The 23,588-nt window shown below is 37.8% G+C and overlaps 2 protein-coding genes across 4 annotated transcripts; one reads left to right on the top strand and one right to left on the bottom strand.

Moving 5' to 3' along the window:
- Window positions 1-760: 760 nt before the first annotated feature.
- On the bottom strand, window positions 761-7,031 carry LOC122361145 (lipoamide acyltransferase component of branched-chain alpha-keto acid dehydrogenase complex, mitochondrial-like). Its single transcript, XM_043262111.1, has 11 exons — window positions 6,748-7,031; window positions 6,326-6,449; window positions 6,159-6,234; window positions 4,992-5,173; window positions 4,768-4,892; window positions 4,437-4,662; window positions 3,752-3,918; window positions 3,168-3,245; window positions 2,861-3,052; window positions 2,410-2,481; window positions 761-1,472 (listed from the first exon to the last, which is right to left on the bottom strand). The coding sequence occupies exons 1-11, from the start codon at window positions 6,796-6,798 to the stop codon at window positions 1,305-1,307; spliced, it is 1,461 nt and encodes a 486-aa protein (XP_043118046.1). The 5' UTR covers window positions 6,799-7,031; the 3' UTR covers window positions 761-1,304.
- A 1,982-nt stretch (window positions 7,032-9,013) lies between these two features.
- cdc14aa (cell division cycle 14Aa) lies at window positions 9,014-23,473 on the top strand. 3 transcript variants are annotated; one of them, XM_043224440.1, is made up of 15 exons: window positions 9,014-9,569; window positions 12,450-12,540; window positions 12,631-12,706; window positions 14,358-14,450; window positions 15,063-15,142; window positions 15,229-15,295; window positions 15,943-16,005; window positions 17,017-17,104; window positions 17,222-17,452; window positions 18,216-18,354; window positions 18,438-18,603; window positions 18,690-18,787; window positions 19,981-20,109; window positions 20,213-20,594; window positions 22,919-23,473. In XM_043224440.1, exons 1-15 carry the CDS (start codon window positions 9,476-9,478, stop codon window positions 22,946-22,948), a joined length of 1,827 nt encoding a protein of 608 aa, XP_043080375.1. In that variant the 5' UTR covers window positions 9,014-9,475; the 3' UTR covers window positions 22,949-23,473. The 3 variants fall into 3 exon arrangements, with proteins under 3 accessions (XP_043080375.1, XP_043080390.1, XP_043080384.1); XM_043224449.1 differs by lacking the exon at window positions 9,014-9,569 and adding an exon at window positions 11,743-12,118; XM_043224455.1 differs by lacking the exon at window positions 20,213-20,594.
- The last annotated feature ends 115 nt before the right edge of the window (window positions 23,474-23,588 follow it).

Below are 23,588 nucleotides of genomic sequence, written 5' to 3'. Positions count from 1 at the left end.
TTGTACTCATTTTTGACTTAATCAAAAAAATGTACAACATTAGTGACATAAGTGAAAGACTTGTTTTTCTATGCACCATAAATTGTTTGTTTATGAAATTTGAGACACTTTGGTCACATATTAGGTAGCCTAATAGATTGTTACCCTAAAAATATACATTCTGACATTTTCTGGTCCCCACTTCTAGAATATTTTTTCCTATTCTATAGGTTGACCAGTACATCAGCCATTGGCTGAGCCACTCTGCTCTGTAAAATGGCATCAGCTGTGGAAAAAAAATTGTTTGGTTACTTACATTCTTCAAAATATCTTCTTTTGTGTTCAACAGAAAAAAACTGGAAGGGAAGTAAATGACAGAATTTTCCTTTTTGGTTGAACTATTCCTGTAACTATGTGTTTAACCACTGGTTACAGTATACTTGTATACATACTTAACTACATTTAAAGTGCTTGAGTTGTAGTTACACCGTTAACTGTAACCCAACACTCTTAACTCATTTAACCCTAACCCAACACGTACTCCTGAACATAACCATACCTCAATTACATGCAGTTTCCATAGTCTTTAGTATTTAAGACCACCTAATATAAAGAGGTCTCTCCATCTCATACTTAATCCAAGCCTTCAGAAGAGAATATAATAAACATGCCCAAACGACTCAAATCATGTAAATGTTTGAGAGTCAAGCTCTTGTACGTCAAGCCTGTCCGTCGTATTAAACGATTTTGTCTTTCATGAACATTTACAATGCAAAACGGCTTGCCATAAAACATTTATTCTACTCAAAATTTAATAATCTATACATGTGTGGTCCATTTGTTCTTTTAACAGTTAAATGGTGGTCCTTTCTTCACAATTGCTGGCACGCAAGTGGTTTTAGATGAAGTGGCTGTCTGTCAGCTCAACAGAGGCTTGTGTGAATGAAGTCTCAGAGAAAGTCAGCAGACAATGAGACGCTACGGTACAGATTCAGTCAGTATCAGCCTCCGTCCTCCGTACACAAGGCATCAGAAAAACCTATGGGTGATTTGAGACTTCAGACTTGGTGTACAGCAAGACAATGAAAATTTGAAATGTTCAACCCTGCTACATAACAGCATTTCCAAAAGCATACGGTGAGTGTTTTGCAATGCAAAGTTACCGTAACCGCTTTTAATTAAGGCAACGAGAGAAGGAATTTAAAGTTGTTTGAGAAACAAAGATGAACGTGAAAGCAGATGCTCGAGTGTTCACATGATAGGCACGACACGTAAAGACACTGCAGGAAGTGACGGACAGAGGGATTTGATTTCCAGGGAAGTGTTCATTTGAGATCCAGGACCATGGAAGCTGGGTTCTCCAGGTAAGAGCGCCACAGGTTTGAGAAGCGGGCCATGGTGGCGCCGTCAATGATGCGATGATCGGCAGACCAGCTGACATTCATGATGTGTGCCTTCACTACCTCGTCACAGGAGTTAAACCTGGGCAGCACCTGCGATAAAGCGGAGAAATGGCTTTTAGCTTAAAGGTTTCTATGAAAATCTTCAGGCAAAAAGGCCTATTGTTTATTGTCGGTTTATGTGACCAGCTTAAATCTTATGCAAAATCAGCGTCATCAGGGAAAACTCCCAACCACATCAAATCCTACAGAAACTTTGTTGAGCAATGGTAAAGAAAAGCGATTCTCAAATACATGAACTGCATTTAGTTGGCTTTATACAGTTACACTATTACAACAGATGTGGTAATTTAATGCATCTAAAATGTCATGTGGTGTAACCATGAAGTAAAAAGTAATTACATATTTTAATAAATATATGGTAATGTAAAAACATTTGCATTATCAGTAGTGTTTTTGGGGAGTCGTACCACGTGACAGTTTACAATTATTTCGCTTTGTCATAAAAGGATCAAATTATCTGATATTTTAACTTTTAGAGTCCACTCTATGATATAATTTCATATTTGTGTGTTGATTTATGCATGATGGTCGCACCACATGACTTTTATTTAACGGGGGAAAAAAAATTATAATATTAAAATGCTGCAAAGCTACATCGTAATTTAAAAAGGAAAGATAAATAATAATTAAGAATCATAGAAATTATACGATTTATCACATAGATTATGCCAAACTAACCTGAATATATGCTCATAATGAAGTATGTTACAGTTACAATATGCATGAGCTCTATTGTGATGTATTTTTGAATAAATAAATACAAAAAAGTGAGTATTTCACATTCTCATTAGGATACTGTTGATATACTGGGCAACATAGATGCATATATACCTTATTATAATGACAGTGTACACAAAAAAAATGACATCAGATCAACTTATTATTGTAGATCCGATCATTCAATATAATCACCTCCTTAAATACAAATACATTTTTTATTAATCCGTGAAGAAAACAAGCAGCTCACCTGGATCTTTCCCAAAGCTCCGATGGCCACCTCCGGGGGCAGAATCACCGGCTTGGCATACGTCCCTCCAATCTAAACAACAAAAAAAAAAAAAAAAAAGACTGTTTTAATTCCCTTACGATGAGAGATCTGATCATCGCTAGATAGCAAATAGAAAGCCATTGAAAGCCTGCTGTTGCGTGAATGCTTAGCTTATAAAAAGAAGCTCTTGGTCTCTAATATATAACCTTCAAAAATGACAGCTTAATAATCATGAGGCCCAAAACAGGGTGATGCAGCATTCCAGATCAAATACAGTGGCGTGAAAAACACCAGTGGCGTAAAAACCAACTGCAATCTATTCGGAGATTGGAGATTTTTCAGAAACTTTATTCAAGCAATTCAATTTGGTGGCACTAGAACTGCACACTTGGGAATCTGCACTCAAAGTGTAAAGCCATGGGAGTCTCACCGAGCCGATGTTGGAGAGGGTGAAGGTTCCTCCGGTGAGGTCAGAGGTGCCCAATTGTCCGGATGAACCCAGAAGCTGCAGACGGTTGAGCTCCACAGCAATGTCAAAAACACTGAGGGCCTGTACGCTCTTCACATTGGGCACCAGGAGGCCCTGAGGAGTGTCCATCGCCAGCCCGATGTTATGAGATGCCTGACAACAATAAAAATGTTACTCATTTTGAGCTCTTCGGGACATTTAAGCAAACCGTGGCTTTAATACGAAAGGCTGTGATCGCGTGACTGAAGTGTTTTGGTCTTGGTCTTGCCTTGAATGTGATGTTCTGACAGCCTTCATCCACAGAGGCATTGAGAACAGGAAACTGCAAGAGCCCCAGGGACGCGGCCTGAACGCAAGAATACAAGCTGTCATTATAACCTGCCCGCAAACACCTGGAGTCAAAGGAATAGTTCACCCAAAAAAGATAACGCTGTCATCATTCACTCCAAACCTGTACAAGTTTATTACTTCTGTAGAACACAAAAGAAGAAATTTTGATGCTTCCATTAGCTTCCATGGTATGTTTAAAACAATTCTATGGAAGCCGATGGGCACCAGAAACTGTTTGGTTACCTACATTCTTCTAAATATCTTTTTCAACAAAAGAAACAAACTCCAATAAGATTTGGAGCAACTTGAAGGCGAGTAAATCATGACGGAATTTGGGTGAACTATCCCTTTAATATTCACATAAAGCAAGTGCACATTTAATTTTTTCTCCCTCTCTGATATTCTTTTTATTTTACTTTCAATGTCTGGAAAAGTATTTGATCTGACAGTGTGATGGACCTTGAATGTTTAATGTGTCTGAACAGAAACAGGTGGCAGTGGTGGAAGGTAACAGGAGAGCACCTTGATGAAGAAAGGCATGTAGCTGAGCTTGACACCTCGAGACTCCGCCAGCTCCTTCAGCTCTGAGCGTAACCGCACCAGCTGCGTCAGGTCCACCTCGTCACAGTAACCGAAGTGAGGAATCTTCAGAGCAGCAGTCATGGTCTTCACCATGGCCTTCTGGAAACCTGCGCTCGCCGCCATATCGAAGAGAACAGGCGAATCAATGACAAATAAGAAGGTTTCTTTTTAAGGTTGAGTTAAAAACACGGAGAAAGTTCTTAAGCAAGGACGATAACTATAACATTTTAATAATCATTCAATCAGCCAATCAGAATCCACCTTTCAAGAGTTTGAGTATTTGCAGATGCATGATTCTTGGTGTAAAATATCTTAAGCATTTAAAACAGCAGATGGCAGAAATGAAATGTATACTACATTTATGGATACTAATACTAATATAGTTATTAATTTATTTATTTACTAATTAAATAATAATTGAATGATCCTTTACAGATACTTTATGTATTCAGGCTGGTTTTAATGCCGATTTAAAAACCTGAATATGTCATGTGGAGTAACCCAGTCGCACCACATGACATGCTAGTAGACATTTTTTTTAACACTTCACCCACAGAAATTCAAAATGTGCACATCACAGAAGAGGTTGCATGCATAACCTATTTACAACAACATTAACACTCACCGTTCAGAGGCTCTGCTCTGTCTTTCCCAGTGAAGACGGGTCTCGGGGTCGCCGGAGGAGCCATGACGGGCGTCTTTTCTTTGGGTGGGGTGTCTGCAGCGGGTGATGGGCTTTTCTGGACTTCATACGGGAGGATAGCTCCAGTCTGCTTGGCTAAGAAATTGATAATATCCTCTTTCAAAATACGTCCGTCTTTTCCCGTCCCGACCACCTCGCTCAGTTTAATCTACCAGAGGACAGATTTAGAGATCAGAAACGGCCGAGAGCAAAAATGGCGCCACAATGACTGGGTGCTGTAGGTCGGTTACAGCCTGATGCAATTCAAAATTACATTGTTCTCCATGGCCAGACGGCGCACCGCTGGTGTCGCCTGGGTTTTCTGGCCCTTGATTTCCTGATGCGATTGCTGATGGGATACTGCCGGAGTCTCCACCACGTCTTCCTCTGGGGCGCCCTCTGCAGGATAACAGGCCAAACGCTTTTACTACACAGTGACAGAACTGGAAGGACATTTCAAAGTCAGCGGCTAGAATAGGATCCGCAGCGGTCACTGACCCAGGGCTTTGTCCGTTTCGATGTCCACAAGAGGCGTACCAACATGTGCGATGGCATCTACGTCGTAATACAGCTTACGGATGATGCCGTCGTAGCGGCTCGTGATGGTGACGGACGCTTTGTCGCTCTGGACTTCACAAATGCTGTCAAACTGAGAGACTCTGTCCCCTTCCTTCACATACCTGCATAAAGACAGAGAAGCAAAATAAAGGCATCATTTTGCATATTTGGGATATGCACTCGTTCATCACTATTTTTTGCTATTTACTTAATTGTTAAGCTACTCTAAATTCAGGTTATGGATTTTGCTAACACTTTCCACGAAGCCTAAATTTCTAATACATGAAAAGGGTATTTTTTTAAGCCATTGCAATGAATGCATAATGCATTACAAATAGCTTTATAAAGTTGTATCATCTCATGAATATTCATAAGAACAGTTTTAATGTGTTATAACATTTACTTGCTTTTAAGAGTACGATCAGCTATAAAATGCAATGAACTTACGAAAATTATTAGATTTATTTCTTTTTTTCCTCGAATGTGCTACCATGATGCTACCTTGCATCCTCCTCAAAATTATCCACACAGGAAACTATTATTCTATAAATAATCATTATATAGCTATAATCACAAATACGTAAATATTATAATGTGTTATATTATAATTGTTTTCCTGATTAGATGTTATATATGTTTTTTAATGCATTGTGCATTCATTATAATGCCTTAAGAACACCTTGTAATGTATTATAAATATGGGCTTAATAGAAAGTGTTACCACATAAAAACAACTAACAAAAATGAGAGCTGTTCACGTTACAATTAGCTGTAATGTAATAGTTAACAATAATAAAGCCTTCACAAATATCTATTGCTTCTGAGCAAAAATGACATTGCATTATTAATGCTATTACATTTGCAGGGTAAATGCGATCATGTCACCTCTGAGCTGCATTAAACAGTCTAGGCTAAATTCATATGAATGGCATTTCAGAAGCGCTTTCTGCAGCAGACGACTTTTGTGTTTCATTTAATCGGTAATATCCCTATAGTGTCTTCACATTAACTTAACGTGTTGTAAAATATCTGCAAACATCACAGCTTAAAGTTACATAAATGCTTTTGTTGTAAATGCATTTTACAAGACAAGCGACAAAAGCTTACCACTCTTTCACCGTCACTTCCATTATGCCCTCTCCAATGTCCGAGAGTTTAAACTGCAGCACCTGTCCAGAGGCCACTAGAAGTACAAACAAATAAATACGGCAGCGGTCCAGTTTAGCATCATCTCTTAAAATAAATGATAATAATGTGTATGTGTAAGCACATACCCTGGCTGCATCTGAAGCCTCTCCAGTGGACTGAAGTGAGGGGAGTGGAGATGTGAAACACAGGGGCCGGTCCAAGAGCCTGGAGCCTGGGCCACTGCTGGAGGCGATGGGATACAACCCGGGGCTGTGATGCACACAACCATTAAAACTTTCTGCTGGTGTCAGTTACTGCTTTAACTAATACATTAAACTGTATATGAAATACATACAAGACATATAACTTATTGCATAGCATTTAATGGCGTAAATGACAGCGGGTCTGTTTTGTTTGAATAGTGTATGCGGTAATGACTTTAACAGAGGACTGGACTGAGCACCTCGGCAGTCATATTTTAAAGTCATGCATATTAGCTAAAAAAGATCTAAAAAGGGAACGCTGACACTATCGATATGGTTTTAAGCATCATTGTTTATAAACTCACCAGACGTCTCAGGATTCTCAGAGAACATCGAACTGGTGTCACCGCCGCCATGTTCGCCCAAGACTCTCACAGAGATGATACACGAGGGAGATCTCTCACTACATATCAACATCCTGGAACCCCGCGATGTGGACGATCAGCTCAGCGAGCACACAACAGCAGTCTGTAACACAGAATCAACCATAACGCAATGCTACAACCGCTTATTATTTAACAGAAACTGTTTTCGCGGGGGTAAAGCGAAGCAGGACTTCCTGTCACCGCGAATCGCGAGTGGTGTTGAGTTGATCATCTCTCACTTTAGAATTCTCTTGTTTAGTTACGCTCTGCTGACGTCGTGCTCACGCCTACGATGACCAGCCAATGGGCGTTTAGTTCTCTTTTGTATCAAAAAAAAAATAAAATAAATAAAATAAAATAAATAAATAGAAAATGAATTACAAAGTTAACGACATTATTATTATCATTAAACCCTTGAATCCCTAAAGCCTTAAAGGTGTAATTTATAATTTATTGTTTTTTTTTCTAAAATATACTTAAGATTTGAAGTACACATTCGATAATTTTTTTTAAATGAAAATATTTGTGAGTTCATGTCATGTCATGTTCGAAATAATTTAAAATGAATCGTTTTATGGCAATTTGATGTCATATAAATAGTTTTAATCAGCAGTTGCTTCATACACTGGTCTGGTTCTGCTGGAGGTCAGGTGACCTCAGTCTCTGTCACTCACAGTTCAGCAGTCATTCCTCTGATGATGAGATTAGCACAGCGTCTTTGACCCTGAACTTCTTTTCCACAAACACTTTAAGCTGCTACTTAATTGGCTGATTCAAATGAGTGGGTTTAGACGACAATAGATGACGAGGTCTGACTGTGTGAGATGAAGCATGGGGTTTAACATCACTCCTCTGGTGCATTTCTGCGCAATTACATTTTGCCCGAAGGACACTTAAGTAATTAGCGTACTAAAATATGACTGGTATTAAATCATCATTGTCTTTATGACAACTTAATAGGACCTAATTCTGAATAACCTTTGACTAACTTTCAAATTATGCGGTTTAAATGATGATGATCAAATCTTTAATATTGATCTACTGATAAATCATTTGATGATCAAAATGTATTGCAAATGATTTGCATCAAATTTTAGTATAAAAATGGCACATTGTATCGACGTTCAGAAATAAACAGCATATTACAAAAAAAAAACATGGTTTATTCTTGCATCATATCAGGGTTTATTTTGCAATAAAAACCAGGAAGACTGAGCTTATTGCATTTATTAATAGTCTAAATCATTTTATCATGTGAAAAGAAAATGACCACACTGATGGAAATAGTGGTATTTTTAAGTTATTTACATACTATTGATATTTTAAATCTTAAATATATATAAATATATATATATATATATATATATATATATATATATATATATATATATATATATATATATATATATATATATATATATTTTTTTTTTTTTTTTTTTTTTTTCATTTTAATGTACTGTACATTTGTGTCATTTAGTTGTGTGCTGTTTTTAAATAATTTTAGACTACTTTTTTGGGTTTTTTCAACATCATTTGAAGTTTACAGTCTCCTGTCTTATATTTGTAATTTCTTCAGCTTCATTTCAATTAGTGGAAAACATTCTTAAAGGTATAGTTCATGCCAAAATGAAAAAAATGGAAAATTCTGTCATAATTTCCTCAGCCTCAAGTAGTTCCAAACCTGTACGAATTTATTTGTTCTGCCGAACACAAAGGAAGATATTTTTTGAAAAAATTATGTTTTGGGTCACCATTGACTTCCATAGTATTTTTTTCCTTCTGTGGAAGTCAATGGGGACCCAAAACAGCCCGGGTTAAAAACAAAATAACTCTAGCGTGAATAAACGATGACAGAATTTTAATATTTGGGTTTAATAATTTAACTTTATTTAATAACAATACATGGGTCAATGGAACGATTATACAGACATTACACCGAAATATTTGTGTGATTGCCGTGACTGACCAGTCAGAATGGAGCATTCCAGTCAGCCATGTCATAATTACAGGTCTCTCTCTGACACGCTCTACGTGTCCAAAGCATGTCATGTCAAGCAGCACTTAAGATATCTTTCTGCTTTTTCATTCCATCCGTGTCCGGAGTGGAAGAGCTCCTCCTCCAGCGTTTCTCAAATATCTACAGTGCTGATAAGCTCTCTTGTAACGCTGTGGGTGACCCTGCCTGTTATTAGAAACCCTGTTCCACTTGGCCTCTGTCCTCTGAGCATGTCCTCGTCTCAGGTGTTACCTCAGCGCTGACCCTCGAATAATCCAGACTGCTGCAGTCTTTAAAATCCCACGCCACTTTATTGTAACGGAGATTGATGGAGAACAATACGAGTGTGTCACAGAGGTCGTACCGCAAGTCCAGTCAGAGCGAGAACTCGGGAGTGACGTTCCCGTCTCTCTGTGAATTAGTAACCGAAAGCCCCTGGCAGCACCGGAGCCTCTGAGCTGTAACCCGAGGCCGTCACCTGAGCCGCTCTTACCTGTGTTTCGTAGCTCTTTGGCAGCTGGAGCTGAGAGGCGTTCTGGAGAAACGCAGCTTCTTTCTTCTGTTCTGTGACCGGGAATGTTCCGGCTGCCTCTGGTTTACATGAAGGTGAACAGGACGTGATTCTTCATCAGCGGGATCCTCTTCCTACCCTTTACAGACCTCAATGAAGGCATGTCCCATGTGTCGGCCTGGAGGGGACACTGGCGCTTCAAGCCCAGACGCCAGGTCATGGTGCCACCAACAGCCTGGATAACACACATCTCAGGTAATCTATCTATCTATCTATCTATCTATCTATCTATCTATCTATCTATCTATCTATCTATCTATCTATCTATCTATCTATCTATCTATCTATAGTGGATCCAAAATTATTTTGCACAGCTCTTTCCTGTTTCAGCATTTTGTTATGTTACAGCCTTATTTCAAAAGGAATTAAATTAATTGTTTTCCACAAAAAACTATGAACAATAGCCAATAGAACAATAATTCTATTTATCTATCTATATATATATATATATATATATATATATATATATATATATATATATATATATATATATATATATATATATATATATATATCTGTCTGTCTATCTCTATATATATGTCTATCCATCTATCTATATATATATTTGTCTGTCTGTCTATCTATATATTTGTCTATTTATCTATCTACCTATCTATGTATCTATATTTGTCTGTCTATCTATCTATCCATCTGTCATCTATCTATCTATCTATCTATCTATCTATCTATCTATCTATCTATCTATCTATCTATCTATCTATCTATCTATCTATCTATCTATCTATCTATCTATATTATCTACAGTGCATCCAGAAAGTAGCACATATTGACAACGTGAAAGACGTTTGTTTGAAATCTTTGTAAATTCATGGAAAAAACCAAAAAAACACAAGTACATGTGTATTCACAGCCTTTTACCACGTCACTCAAACTTGAGCTCAGGTGCATCCTGTTTCCATTGATCTTTCTTGATATGTTTCTACACCTGCTTTGGAAGAATACAAAGCAATTTCTCCAGCATTAAAGGTACCAGTCAGCACGGTGACCTCCATCATCCATAAATGGAAGAAGCTTCTAGAGAGGGCCGCCCCGGGCTGAAATGAGCGATCGGGGGGAGGAGGGCTTAGACAGGGAGGTGACCAAGATCCTGATGAGCTGAGCTCCAGCTCTTCTCTGTGGAGAAAGGAGAACCTTCCAGAAGAACAAACATCTCAGCAGCACTCCACCACTCTACAGTAAAAGGCACTGAGCAAATTCTCAGGTCTAATAAAACAAAGATGAATGCAGCAAGTTACAGAGACGTCCTTGATTAAAACCTGCTCCAGAGTGATCTGTACCTCAGACTGGGCCAAAGGTTCGTTCTCCAAAAGGACAATCAATGACCCTAAGCGGACACAGCCAAGATAACAAAGAAGTGTTTACGAGAGTCTCCTTGAACGTCCTTGAGTGGCCCAACCAGAGCCCAGACCTGAACCCGACTGAACATCTCTGGAAAGAAGAATGGGAGGAATGTGTGCCAAGCTTGTAGCATCATACCCAAAAAATCTGAGCCTCTAATTGGTGCCAGGTGCTTCAATAAATATTGAATACGTGTGATTTTCGTTTTAAATTTGCAAAGATTTCAAACCATCTCCTTTCACGTTGTCATTGTGTGGTAGCTGTAGAATTCTGAGGAAAGTGATGAATTGAACTCATTTCGGAATAAGACTGTAATGTAGCAAAATGTGGAAAAAGCGAAGCGCTCCTTGCATGTCCTATCGATGTAGAGCAAACACTGTATGTTTCTTCGCGTCGGCCTGCATGGTAACGATAAATGAAGCTTATGGGCTCTGATGCACAGGCGGAGGGTTGCCGGTGTGTGAGGCCGTAGCTGAGCTGACTCAAGCCTGATCGTGTTAAGAGTTTTAGAGTCGAAGCACGTCAGCCGCACGTGTAACCGCTGATGCTGAGAGGTCGGCTGACACGGCAAACACACCTCCGTCATTTAAAGAGCAGAAAAATCCTTAAATGTTTCATTTCACATTATGGCAGCGACATTATGTGACTCATGACAAAACAGGCTGCAATGCTAACGTTGACACTGAAGCATATGCTTTCAAAGACAGAAAGTATATATATATATATATATATATATATATATATATATATATATATATATATATATATATATATATAATGTCTACAAACAATTTTGCAATATACAAATATTTTAGTTAATAGTTTTCTGGGAAACGTGCGTCTCTGGATGTAAACACAAAGTAATCCCAAATATCACAGAGGGCGCTGCGTCTCGAACTCTGATTGGTCGAATTTAACCCCTCCTTAGCAACGCGCGTTTGTGTGGCGGTGTGGCACGTGGTTACTAGGCAATGTCCCTTTAACTTTTCCCGTGAAGTTTTTAGCGACTGAACGACCCGCACGGAGACCCCGGCACGCCGTAACCGCGCACGAGAAAGGAAAACCAAAGGACAAGAACGCTGTGAGATTCACCTGCTGGAAATGATCGTGTTTTTAAGTCACCTTGCGTTCGGGACAGATTTAGAGGATTTGTCGTCTATATTGGACACATGAGCTTACGGGACGCAGAAGCGGGGTTTGCTCCTGTGTAGATAACGGATTCGTTTTTAAATACGTTTATTTTTTTCAAACTTCAGGAACGTAACAAACCCCTTTGAGACGAAACGAAGCGCGTGGGAATATTTAGTTTCGGTATTCAGTAAAAGTTTCAGTATTCAATAAAATGGGAGATGACGAGCTGTTCGGACCATCCGAGTTCATCAGAGGTAATAATTAATAAGCTGAATGAGTAAAAATAGTTTGTGATCTGCTTGATTCGTGTGGAAATGTCTTATTACATCGGTGTCCTAACATGTGTTGCACCTTTCTTGAATGATCTCTTTAATGCACATTCAGATATCAATGGAATAAAATATAGTATATTGTTTAAAGTGGCTTACCACTACCATCTGTATTAATAGGCTATGCTAATGTAATGCGTTTGTTAAAGTGACTAATGAAATTAATTGCACCTATATATTTGTCTTCAGAATGTAGTGCAGTTATCTGAAGTAAACGAAGTATATTCAATCTGTACACTGTTGTATTTTCTTTCAGATCGACTGTATTTCGCTACTCTTAGAAGCAAACCCAAGAGCACAGCAAACACACATTTCTTCTGCACCGATGATGAATTTATTTATGAAAAGTGAGTCCTCACAAGGTTTGCCGTAGCTCATATCCGCTCACGTTATTGTTTAAGACAAGTGGTGATTTTATGGTCCGCTTCTGTCTCAAGCTTTTATGCAGATTTTGGGCCCCTAAATCTGGCAATGCTGTACAGATACTGCTGCAAACTGAACAAAAAACTAAAGGTAAGCGCATCTTTGAATCAAATACGTGTTTGCACTGGTTATCTAACTTACTGATCAAATATAGGACTTTTTTTATCTTTGAATTGATTATTAATCACTGATTTGTGATTGAATCTCAAGCACTCTCAGTCGCTGACTTTAGTTGCCAGAAAACAAAACTAAACTAAAAGTGATTTGCTGGGCCTAGTTTAAATAAAATACCATCGGCGAGCACTTTGATGTACATATGAATATATAAGAATTTATGAATCTTAGATGACGGATATTTGAAAAAAAAAAATCATTGGCTAAGTGCATTACAAAGTGAATAAAAATGACCCTTGATGGTTCAGTTTTGTAAAAGCTTAATATGTGTTCACAACTGCCATAGTCGTGTTTATAATGCTTGTGTATGGAGATGTGTTTGTCAGACTGTATAAAGAGGCACACAGAGTTCATGCGGTGAGCAGTAGAGAGCGCTCTATACACGTGAGGAAGGAACAGAAGTTTCTGGCATGAATGATTAAACTTCACTGACTGTCTGTGTATCTGGAGCTGACAGATTAAAGGGCATGGCTCGCGTTCAAGGGGGTTTTCTGCAGCTCATGTGTGTCTCTTTATAATGCGAGTATTTGAACGTTAAAGTCCAGTGTACCTTTAGGGAATTTTCTGTATACGTTTTATCTCCATCTGAATGATGTATAACCACGTTGTAAGGAAATGTTTATAATTTTAACAGAAAAGCAAAAGAAACGTGTCTTAAGTTATGACCAGTTAGTGATATTTAGTGCATAAAATCAGGTGTTCATATCAGAGGGATAGCTTTGGCTTTCATATTGAGCGATATAACATTGTTTTTATAGTTTTTTTTATATAATTTTTTTTTTGTTAATCTTTATGTAAAATATATCATGCTGGGTTTGGTGTTGAGTTGCCTAATGCGGGGATTTCTGTACATTCTGGGGCCTGCTTGAGAATATTTTCTATGAATAATTAAGAATTTTTATTAATTATACAACAAAACTCAAAATCGTATTGAAAGAAGATAATCAAAATATGAAGATTCTGTCATCAGTTACTCGTTTTCAAGTCGTTGCTAATTTATTTTGATAAATCTGACATATTTTTGTAGGCCAATATCAAAGTTAGCATTTCCATGGTTCCCTGCGCAAAAAAAAAACCCAACTGTATTTTTCCATTAGCTTTTGGATTATTATGGAAAAATCCAAAAAGATTCTTACGTTTTGTTCCTAAATGATAATATTTGCCAACCTTTATTAATATTGAAGCCAAATGTACACTAAATACCACCATTAAACGTCAACTGCTCTTTCAGACTTTATTTAAAATGCATTTATTTAAAAAGCAAGAGAATAGGGCGCTTTTTTTTATAATTGCATTTATACAGATTTCTCAAAAAAATTGTGTTTTCCGTGAGGGACAGAATTCAAGTTAGATTATTATTCAATAAACATGCTTCTCATTTATTCAAATGTAATGTGTGTATATTCAAACTTTGCACATTATTAAGTGAAATAATGCAGCATTCTCCTATCGTGTATCAAAGTCATACAGTTCTAGAACAAGTGATGACAGAATTGTCATTTATTGATGAAATACCCCTTTAACCAGCACAGCTCTAACAAAATGAATGTGTCGTGTGTGTCTTCAGTCTTTCACTCTGTCCAGAAAGCGCATCATCCATTACACCAGTTACGACCAACGAAAGAGAGCCAATGCGGCCTTCCTCATCGGTGCTTATGCTGTGAGTCCAGCTCTGTTCCTGTGACCAAAGAAGATGATCATTTTGTCGATTTTAACTATCACTTTCCACCAGGGGCGGACTTGGCCCTTTGGTAAAAGCAAGCGACCGCCTTGGGCCCCCTAAAATGCTTTTTTATATACGAGATGCTCGTTGAGTTCAGACACTCTTAGGTTGCCGTGTGCGCTGCGTATCACCACGGCAACCATCTGCGTGTCCGAGTTAAATGTCCTTCTCGTTCTTCTACAGTACGCGGACACAGAGAGGCACACAAATGTAATAATAAATAATAAATGTACATTTCGCCTCTTCAGAATGAGTGAGCTGCCCAGTCGTGCCAAAATGTAGTCTGCGTCAGTAAATATAATGCTACTTAATATAATATTTTAAGCTTTTTCTTAAAAGGGGTTTAAAGGTTTATCCCAACGGTAAATAAATTGCTATTTCATGGGGCCCCAAATTCACCAAATCCACCCCTGCTTTTCACTAGGATTTGAGAGAACCCAGACAATGAGAACAAACTGATTATGAACAGCGAAAAACAAGATCTATGTAGACCCAGCTGACCTCGTTTTAGAGCCATTTCTAGTCGTGACGTCTCGCTTCTGTATGCAGGTAATCTACTTAAAAAGAACTCCAGAGGAAGTGTACCGGGCCCTGATCTCTGGAACCAATGTGTCATACCTGCCCTTCAGGTGAGAACCTGATCTGATCACGCGTCGGCAATACTATTTTTTTGAAGAACATTCTTAATCATGCATTTCTTTTATTTACCAAATAGAGATGCTGCTTTTGGGACCTGCACATATGATTTAACACTATTAGACTGTTTACAAGGAATCCGCAAGGTATGTGTGTTAAAGGGTTCGTTATAAAAGCACCAATCGTTTTAAGTATTAATGTTTAGGAAGGTTAAAGTTTGTGACACTCTTAAACTTTGTTTGGATCAAGGCTGGACAGTGTAGACACGTAATACACGTAATCCCCAGAACATAAGCTTTTAGTCCAATTATCTGTCTTTTCAATCTTACACGGGATATGGAATTGGCAGAGGCACTATCAGACCGATTACATAAAACACAATAACAAAATGTGATAACTGAGTAACAGGAAGCCCAATACAAAGGACATGTGGGTGGAGAGTTTTAGGAATGAAATGCGTTTTACTTGAAATGGACACATGGTTTGAGTGAAAAACTTGTCATTTTGAACCTTTTAAGCATCAAGGATTTATTTAAAATTAGTTCATGCATAATAGTCTTTTTTGAAGATGCTTCCTGAAATTTCTATTATGTTGGTAATATATATATATATTATATATATATATTAAATTATATATATATAAATAAATATATAAATATATATATATATATATTAAATTATATATAATTATATTAAATTATATATATATATATATATATATATATATATATATATATATATATATATATATATAAGTCTCATGATTAATTATTCTTATTAATTTTCTCCTCAGGCCTTGCAGCATGGCTTCTTTGACTTTGAGAATTTTGATGTTGAAGAATATGAACATTATGAGGTAGCACCTTTTATTAATGTCAGTATTAATATTCTTATTTCTCATTCTGACGAGCGATAATGTTTCCGTGTGATTTCAGCCATTTTGACAGATAACAAACATTGCATTTACCTGCTGTGGTAAACATTCTAGTAAACACAGCTAATAGGGATCAGAAAGGAAAAGGGAATACGATTACATACGAAAACAAACAAATTATCAACGGAACATTTCACAACCTATCTTTCCATAGATGTTTGACTACCATGCCACACTAAAATACCAGTTGTTATCTTATTTTCCTGCTGTCTGAAAATAGAACATGAAGGAAATGCTGTCAAACCAACGGATAAGAACTTGTAGTACAGCCTTAAGGTCTAACATGATTCCTTTGAGTGGAACTTTACCTAAAAGATACCTAAAGGTCCCATGGCATGAGATTTCACTTTATAAGTTTTTTTAACATTATTATGAGTTCCCCTAGCCTGCATATGGTCCCCCAGTAGCTAGGAATGGCGATAAGTGTAAACCGAACCCTGGGTATCCTGCTTCGCCTCTGAGAAAATGAAAGCTCGGATGACCCAATCTGGAATCTTCCCTTCATGTCGTCATACGGGGGAAAGGCTACCTTCAGACCGCTCGGTGTTCCTCAATCATGCAATCAAAATGATCCCCCTGACCTAACCTTACCCTAAACCTACCCTCGCAATGATGTTGATACATTTGATTGGCCTGGTCGTGCGTCACTCAGGCCAATCAGAAGAGAGGCTCATGAACAGACGGGCCAAAATCTACCTGTTTTTGACATAAAAACATATCAGGATGGTATTTGTTACTTATAGCACAAATATATATTCTTAAAGACATCAACACCTAAAATAAAACTGCAAAAAGGAGCATGACATGAGACCTTTAAAAGCCATAGCATCTACAAAACTCAACGCATGTAACTTCTTTTCATCAGTTGTTAACATGTATGTTTTTGATGAACTACAATGTTTTAGCAAGTCTTCTTATCTTTTGCATTACAAGCGTGTAGAAAATGGTGATTTTAACTGGATTGTGCCAGGAAAACTGTTGGCCTTCAGTGGACCTCATCCCAAGACCAAAATAGAGAACGGTAAGCTGGCATATTAGATTTAGAGCTAAAAGCTTCTGCCCCAGCAAATGGTTATTGGATCAATGTTTTGGTAATTGTTCTTATTTTCTGAACTGGTGACTGTTTTGGCTCTTTCAGGTTATCCTCTCCACGCTCCAGAAGCGTACTTCTCCTACTTCCGCCAGCACAACGTCACAGATGTTGTGCGACTGAACAAGAAGATTTATGAAGGTCGGCGCTTCACAGACGCTGGGTTTGAACATCACGACCTGTTTTTCGTAGACGGCACCACACCCAGTGATCTCCTCACAAGACGCTTCCTTCACATCTGTGAGAGCGCTAAGGGTGCCGTAGCTGTCCACTGCAAGGGTGAGACACTTTATGAAGATTTATGAAGAAATTGCATCCGGAGTAAGGTGCACTACTGCGTAAATAAAAAGTGCAAAGGAGATATTGTACAATCTTGCAATTTTTGGAAGAGTGTAGGACCCAGATTTTATGTTGCTAGTGAACATGTATTTAAAACATGTATTGATATTGACCCAGAATCTGATATTGAGACAATTTAGCAATTAAATTAATGCCTATACCTTAAATTTGTAACATACTTGTCATCAGCTGATTTTAGACATTTTTAATGAATTAGTATCAGTCTACAATGAATTTTTATTTGTTCCTGAATTAACAGCTGAATTAATTTCTGTGTTTAAAGTTGATTTTATTGTTTAGTTTATTGTTTAATGTATTGTATTTTTATACATTTTTTATGAATTTCTCATTTCATTTTTAAGTTTTAAATTAAATTTTCAACAAAAAAGTATACTCAATTAACAGCCATAGTATGACAACAATCATTGCTTATTGATGCCGACCAGAATTTCAAAATCAGTGCATCTATATTTATTGTCAAGTCACATGTTTTTTTCATAGATTTTGAGGATGATGGTAAATCACACAACCCTTCCATGTTGGATTTGTCTTATCAGACAAATGAATTAATGCCAAAATACTTTGAACAAAGCAGTTTGATTGCATGCAATGGGGAGCATTTTCAAAATTTAATTTAAATGATTAATTTAAAAAAGAATATTTTAGATTTTTCAATTATTATTTTCCCACTTTCTTTGCACAGCTGGCCTTGGCAGGACAGGCACTCTAATAGGCTGCTACTTGATGAAGCATTATCGCTTCACGGCACCCGAGGCCATTGCCTGGACACGAATCTGCAGACCGGGCTCCGTCATTGGACCACAGCAGCACTTTCTCGAACAGTAAGTCCACAAATTCTACAGACAGACTGAGGTGCATAAGGGCATAAAAAGCCTGGTCTAAAGAGCGCTTTCTCTCTCTTAAGGAAGCAGCACAGTATGTGGGTGCAAGGTGATCTCCATCGTTCCAAATTGAAGCAACAGCAGCTGAGGCAAAGTCGACAACAGGAGAGAAACATGGCCCGTCTCATCTCCAGCATGGACGAAATGTCCATTGACAGCTCCATTATGAAGCCACCGAGTGTAGATGACGTAAGAAGCCTGAGGAACTGAATCTACCAATCATATCTGAGTGCACAATACAATAATACTGTTATTGACACATTCTTACACTACAGAATGAGCTCAGAGAGGAGGACATGATTCTAACTCAAGGAGACAAACTACTAGCTCTAAAGGGCCTACGCCACCCCAGACCTACTGCCACAGTGCTTAGGTACAAGTTTTATTTAATAAAGTATACGATTGTCATTAATATGGCTTCAACAGTCTCAGTCGTGACACCAGATCAAAATATTGCGCCAGTTAAACAAATGTACATAAGAAGCATTGCCTTGATAATGTTTTACTTTCTAATTAATAACCTATTTTTTAAAACGTATATCAAAAATCCATGTGCTGAATTATGCTGTTCTTGGTGTGAAGATGATTTATGATTTGACAATTTTGTAGGAAGATGACTTAATGAAAAGTAATAGGATAAATGAATACTGTCCAGCATAAATCAGTTTTAATTAACAGTATTTTTTATTTTGGGAGGTTTTTAAAGAGGGCTATTATACAAATACATATCAATTATTAATACTGATAACACGATCATTTTGGTCGCTATAATCATAAGACATTTTCAAACCGTTATCCCAGGTATACATAGAGGGGAAAAATCATGAAGTCAAACCGAGTTGCTGTCAATTTAGAAACAATTTTGTCCATTTTAGATTTAATTTGAGTATTTTGAGCTTTATTGCTTTTGGCCTGTAGGTCAGTGTTTCATTGGACCAGTGGTACTCTCAGTTCATTTTGGCGTCATGCATGATTTTTTGTGTTTCTCATTTGTTAAATGTGCATATTTCTGAATGATATGGAAGTAAGAACATGATCAAGAATTATTTACAGCATTGAGGAGCACCATCACTTGCCATTGAAATCCAGTCCCTCGTAGAACTCAATGGGAGCCTGCTCAGGAGCCTAAAGCCCCATCATAATATCTTTCTTTTCTGATTATCTGATCTCCTCAAGCTCCATCAGTGTGCAGCATACAGCGGCCATAGTGCGCCGGAGCGCCCACCACACACCGGTTTATTGGTGGAGAGGAGACCATATTTATATGTTTGAGTGTAATATCAACAGCCCTCCGTTGTATTTGCAGTCAAGTACCAAAAAAGTACCCATGAACAATTCTTTGAGTCAGTGAAATCACTTTGGGCTCTAAGAGGGATTGAGTTTTGCACCACAGTGGCAGTGCTATTACACAAAAGTTACACTATTACACTGCAGTGCATATTAATCATTATTCATATTGAAGTTATGTGCTTAAAAGAAACAAATAGCTTCGTTCCCTCTGCTATACCATGCCTAAACAAATGATCTTTTATTTAACTTGCTCTGCTATTTCTTATTTTTTGGCAGTGGGATAAGCCCAGCTCCAGGCACCATTTCCCCTCCCAAGTCCTCCAAAGCTCCCCTCTTCCTCTCCTCTTCTACTGCACCACGAAGACTAACAAGAAGTCCTTCCTCCTCTGCCGGCAATCTAAAAAGGTACATTAATGGCTAGAAACACTGGCTGAGTGATTTAAAAAAAATCCCAGATCCTATTTGCATACCAAGACATTGTTAACCCCTGCTTTATGCACCGGCACAGCTTCAGTCCCCGTTTAGCTCATTCCCTCAGCAACCTTTACGATGACAACAACTTCAGTGAGGATGACAGCAGCACACCTCCTTCCTCCTTCGCACCCTCCCCATCTCCTGCTTTATCCCCCGCACCGCCATCTGGCTTCAGCTTTGGGTACACCTCTACTGAGCCTCGGCTTCCTCCTGCACATTTAAACTTCAACCAAGAAGCCAACAAAAACCTCAACAGCCTTACTGGAGCAAATACGGTTAGCGCTAATCACACAGTCAGGCCTATGAACAGAACCGGCTATAGTCTGTTCTCCAGCGGTCCGCCGAACCCTCGTAGAGGTCCGTTGCGAGGTGGACTGAGCAGGTTTCCAGGGCGCTACCTCAGCAGATCCATTCCAGTGAGTGACCATCCGGCCACTTTTGTCATCCCTGTGGCGCTCGATTTTCACTCACTTCTGCTGTTTTACCATCTTTCCTTCACTTTCTGTTTTTCCCTCTAGCTTCTTTTTTTTCTGGTCTCACTCTTTCTGTGCTAGAGTATAATTGTGATCTTTATGTCATAAAAAAAGAACAGCTTATGTAAAAAATTGTATTGTAAATTTTACGGTACCACTACCGTCATTCCAAACATCAATGCGAATTCTTCTTGGAACCAAAATTTAAATACAAATAAAATCTTATCTGAGATGTATCAGATAATAACAAATTTTGGGGTGGTCCTACCTACTAATCAAATCTGAACTGCATAAAAACAAATCTTATTAAATCTGAGTAAAGGTATGGTAACTTACAGTTGCTCTGCAAATTTTGTAGCTGAAACCAAGTCATTTCCAATGGATTCAAAGGGATTTTTTTTGTGCGAGGGCAGATTTTCTTGTAAATTCACAGCATTGACCTGTGCTTCTTCTGCTGCACTACCGACAGATTGACAGCACTTTTACTGCATGTAAAATCTTTCCTAAATTTCGCTAATGCAACCGTACCTAAAGTTATTACGGTATTTTTATTTTTTGATTACCTTTACACATTTGTATGAAAAACAGAAAAGTTTTTCCTTAGCAATTTTAAAAGTTTTGCATATAGTCAACACCACTGTCAAAACAACAGAAAACGGTGTATTATCATGCATGCAATTCCAGTAGTTGCCGATGCCACTTTGTAAAGAAATACTGTGTGCAAGTGCACATATCTATAGACTGAACACATAAAATGCTTGTGCATAACATGACATCCCAAATTCATGTTTTTGTAGTTTAACGTATGAATTCCAATAATATGCACTTTGAAACCTGCCATGAAAATACTATAGTCGCATCTGTTATCAGTTGAAAACGTGTCTAAACATGTCCTATAATGTAAGTCGCATTTTCAACTAATGTCAGATGCAATTTGATTGTTTTTATAAGAAAAATATCAATATTTAAAAGTTCATAAACAGTCATTTCTGTCATCCGCTTTGTTCGCACGTTCACAATAGAATGCCGCTCCAGTCCGATGATGTAGTGCGGCGGCGTAGTAGTTTTAGGATTGCATCCCATCCAGTCCAAGAACAACAAATGTTGATGTTTGAATGTTTTTGCATCTCTTAGTAATGAGGAATAAGTTGAAAGTCTTTTAGGGTGTACTCACGCTAGGCAAACCGAACCGTGCCGAGTGCGTTTGACCGCCAAAGTTGTTTAGTGTCTGATGCCCAGTGTTTCTCTGTAACCTTTTTCTGTGTTTGCAAATGTATTGTGAATAAGCCTAGTTTCACAGACAGCGCTTAGATTAAGTCAGGTCTAGGTTGAAGTTAAAGTAGTTTTTTAATTATTTAAACATTATTGGTGCGCATCTTGATGTCCCTTGATGAAATATGTAGATAAAACCCATGAATGGTTTAAGTTATTTTTAAAAAATTGCATCGTTTTATACATATTTTGGCCATTATTCCTATGATGTAAAATGGTTGGCACTCGGTGAGCTGGACAACTCAGAATACACAACTCGGAAAATAACAGACCGATATGATGACCATAACAAATGAAAGAGCTACAGGACGCTATGGATATAAGCATGGGCTTAAACCAAATGCTGTACCACGATTTTTTCCCCACGAGAAGTCTAAATGCCCTGGATAAGAAACTCCTCCAGCGACCGCTACGTAATAATAAGCGTGTGTATGTTTACATCCCAACTGGATGCATAGCATGGATGCATAGCATAGCAAGCTATTTTGGTAGCTTTGATCTGCTAAAAGAGTCAAAGGCATCAGAGCTAAAGTGGAGAGGACAAAGAAACGGTCTTTAGGGCGTTTTATTCGTCTACAGGCATCTTCACATTATTTTATTATCGCTACGAAAATGACTAGGAAAAAGTCATACATCGTTTCTCTTGATCTTATCAGAATTTTACTTTCTGAACTGGTTGTGTTCCATTTGACGTCATTGACACAGTGCACATAAAATAATGGCATAAAATAACGGTTGTCGATTTATTTATTTTTAAATAACATCTTTAATGGGTTTCTATTGCATATTTCAGTAAAAGACATCATATACATTACATTACTCTACGGATGTCTTAACACTTTATGATATATGAATGCAAAATGCTATCAGCTAAAACATCTCAAACGTGGATTTTAGGACTAGGCTTAAGCCTCGTCTGTGAAACAGATTTAAACTGTCCCATCCTTTAGTATACTTTAATATGAATTAATTTCACTCTCTCTTTCTCTCCACAGTCCCTTCAGTCTGAATATGCTCAGTACTAAGGCTATGATTATACACTGATGGCCATCGCTGCTGCTGACCGCTCGACCACGGACAAATCATTCCACAGTCTTTCCTAAAATCTGATAAAAATAATAATAATAATAATAATCACACTCTGGGCTTAAAGTGTTTATAACATACTTATAGTGTTTTCTAGTGAGAAAAAGTCTAATGTATTATTCACAAATGTATCCGTTTTATACATCCATGATGAAATGTAACAGCTGGCATTTGTGACTAATTTTACAGCATTGTCTCACTTTTTTTCTAAAGAAAGTCACAATTTGAATGAAAATCTTAGCAGTTGTGCACGAGTGTTCGACAGCAAGGGTGTTTGCGAGAAATACACGCGTATGCATGATCACATGATGCCGATTCAATTATGTTTAGTAATACGATTGTACAGAAATCACGATTTTTTTAAAAATATTTTGTACATATAGTTTTACTGGAATGTGCTTTAGGAATTGCTTCAGATGCATTAAACCACTGTCCTCACGCGGATCTGCTCCGTTCATTTCTAAAGATCGTGGTGATTAACGAGTACAAAAGACTTTGTTTGAAAAATCAGTGCAGTATTCACAAATTGGAGGATATGAGGGAAATGTGAGCAGGTGTGGCTTGGAGTCTGATCAGTGA

Source organism: Puntigrus tetrazona, chromosome 2 (assembly GCF_018831695.1).
Source record: "Puntigrus tetrazona isolate hp1 chromosome 2, ASM1883169v1, whole genome shotgun sequence".
NCBI lineage: Eukaryota > Metazoa > Chordata > Actinopteri > Cypriniformes > Cyprinidae > Puntigrus > Puntigrus tetrazona.
The sequence above is the reverse complement of the archived record's forward strand: the minus strand, read 5'-3'. Positions and strand labels throughout refer to the sequence as shown.

What these genes read in the sequence shown, in the direction of transcription:
- LOC122361145 (XM_043262111.1), bottom strand. Translation starts at nt 6,798, where the DNA reads ATGGCGGCGGTGACACCAGTTCGATGTTCTCTGAGAATCCTGAGACGT. An exon ending in GTCTGGCCATGGAGAACAAT is followed by an intron (nt 4,663 to 4,767) that starts GTAATTTTGAAT and finishes GTCCTCTGGTAG; the next exon opens with ATTAAACTGAGCGAGGTGGT. An exon ending in ACATGCCTTTCTTCATCAAG is followed by an intron (nt 3,246 to 3,751) that starts GTGCTCTCCTGT and finishes TCTTGCGTTCAG; the next exon opens with GCCGCGTCCCTGGGGCTCTT.
- cdc14aa (XM_043224440.1), top strand. Translation starts at nt 9,476, where the DNA reads ATGTCCCATGTGTCGGCCTGGAGGGGACACTGGCGCTTCAAGCCCAGA. An exon ending in TCCTCATCGGTGCTTATGCT is followed by an intron (nt 14,451 to 15,062) that starts GTGAGTCCAGCT and finishes TTCTGTATGCAG; the next exon opens with GTAATCTACTTAAAAAGAAC. An exon ending in ACCTCAGCAGATCCATTCCA is followed by an intron (nt 20,595 to 22,918) that starts GTGAGTGACCAT and finishes TTCTCTCCACAG; the next exon opens with TCCCTTCAGTCTGAATATGC.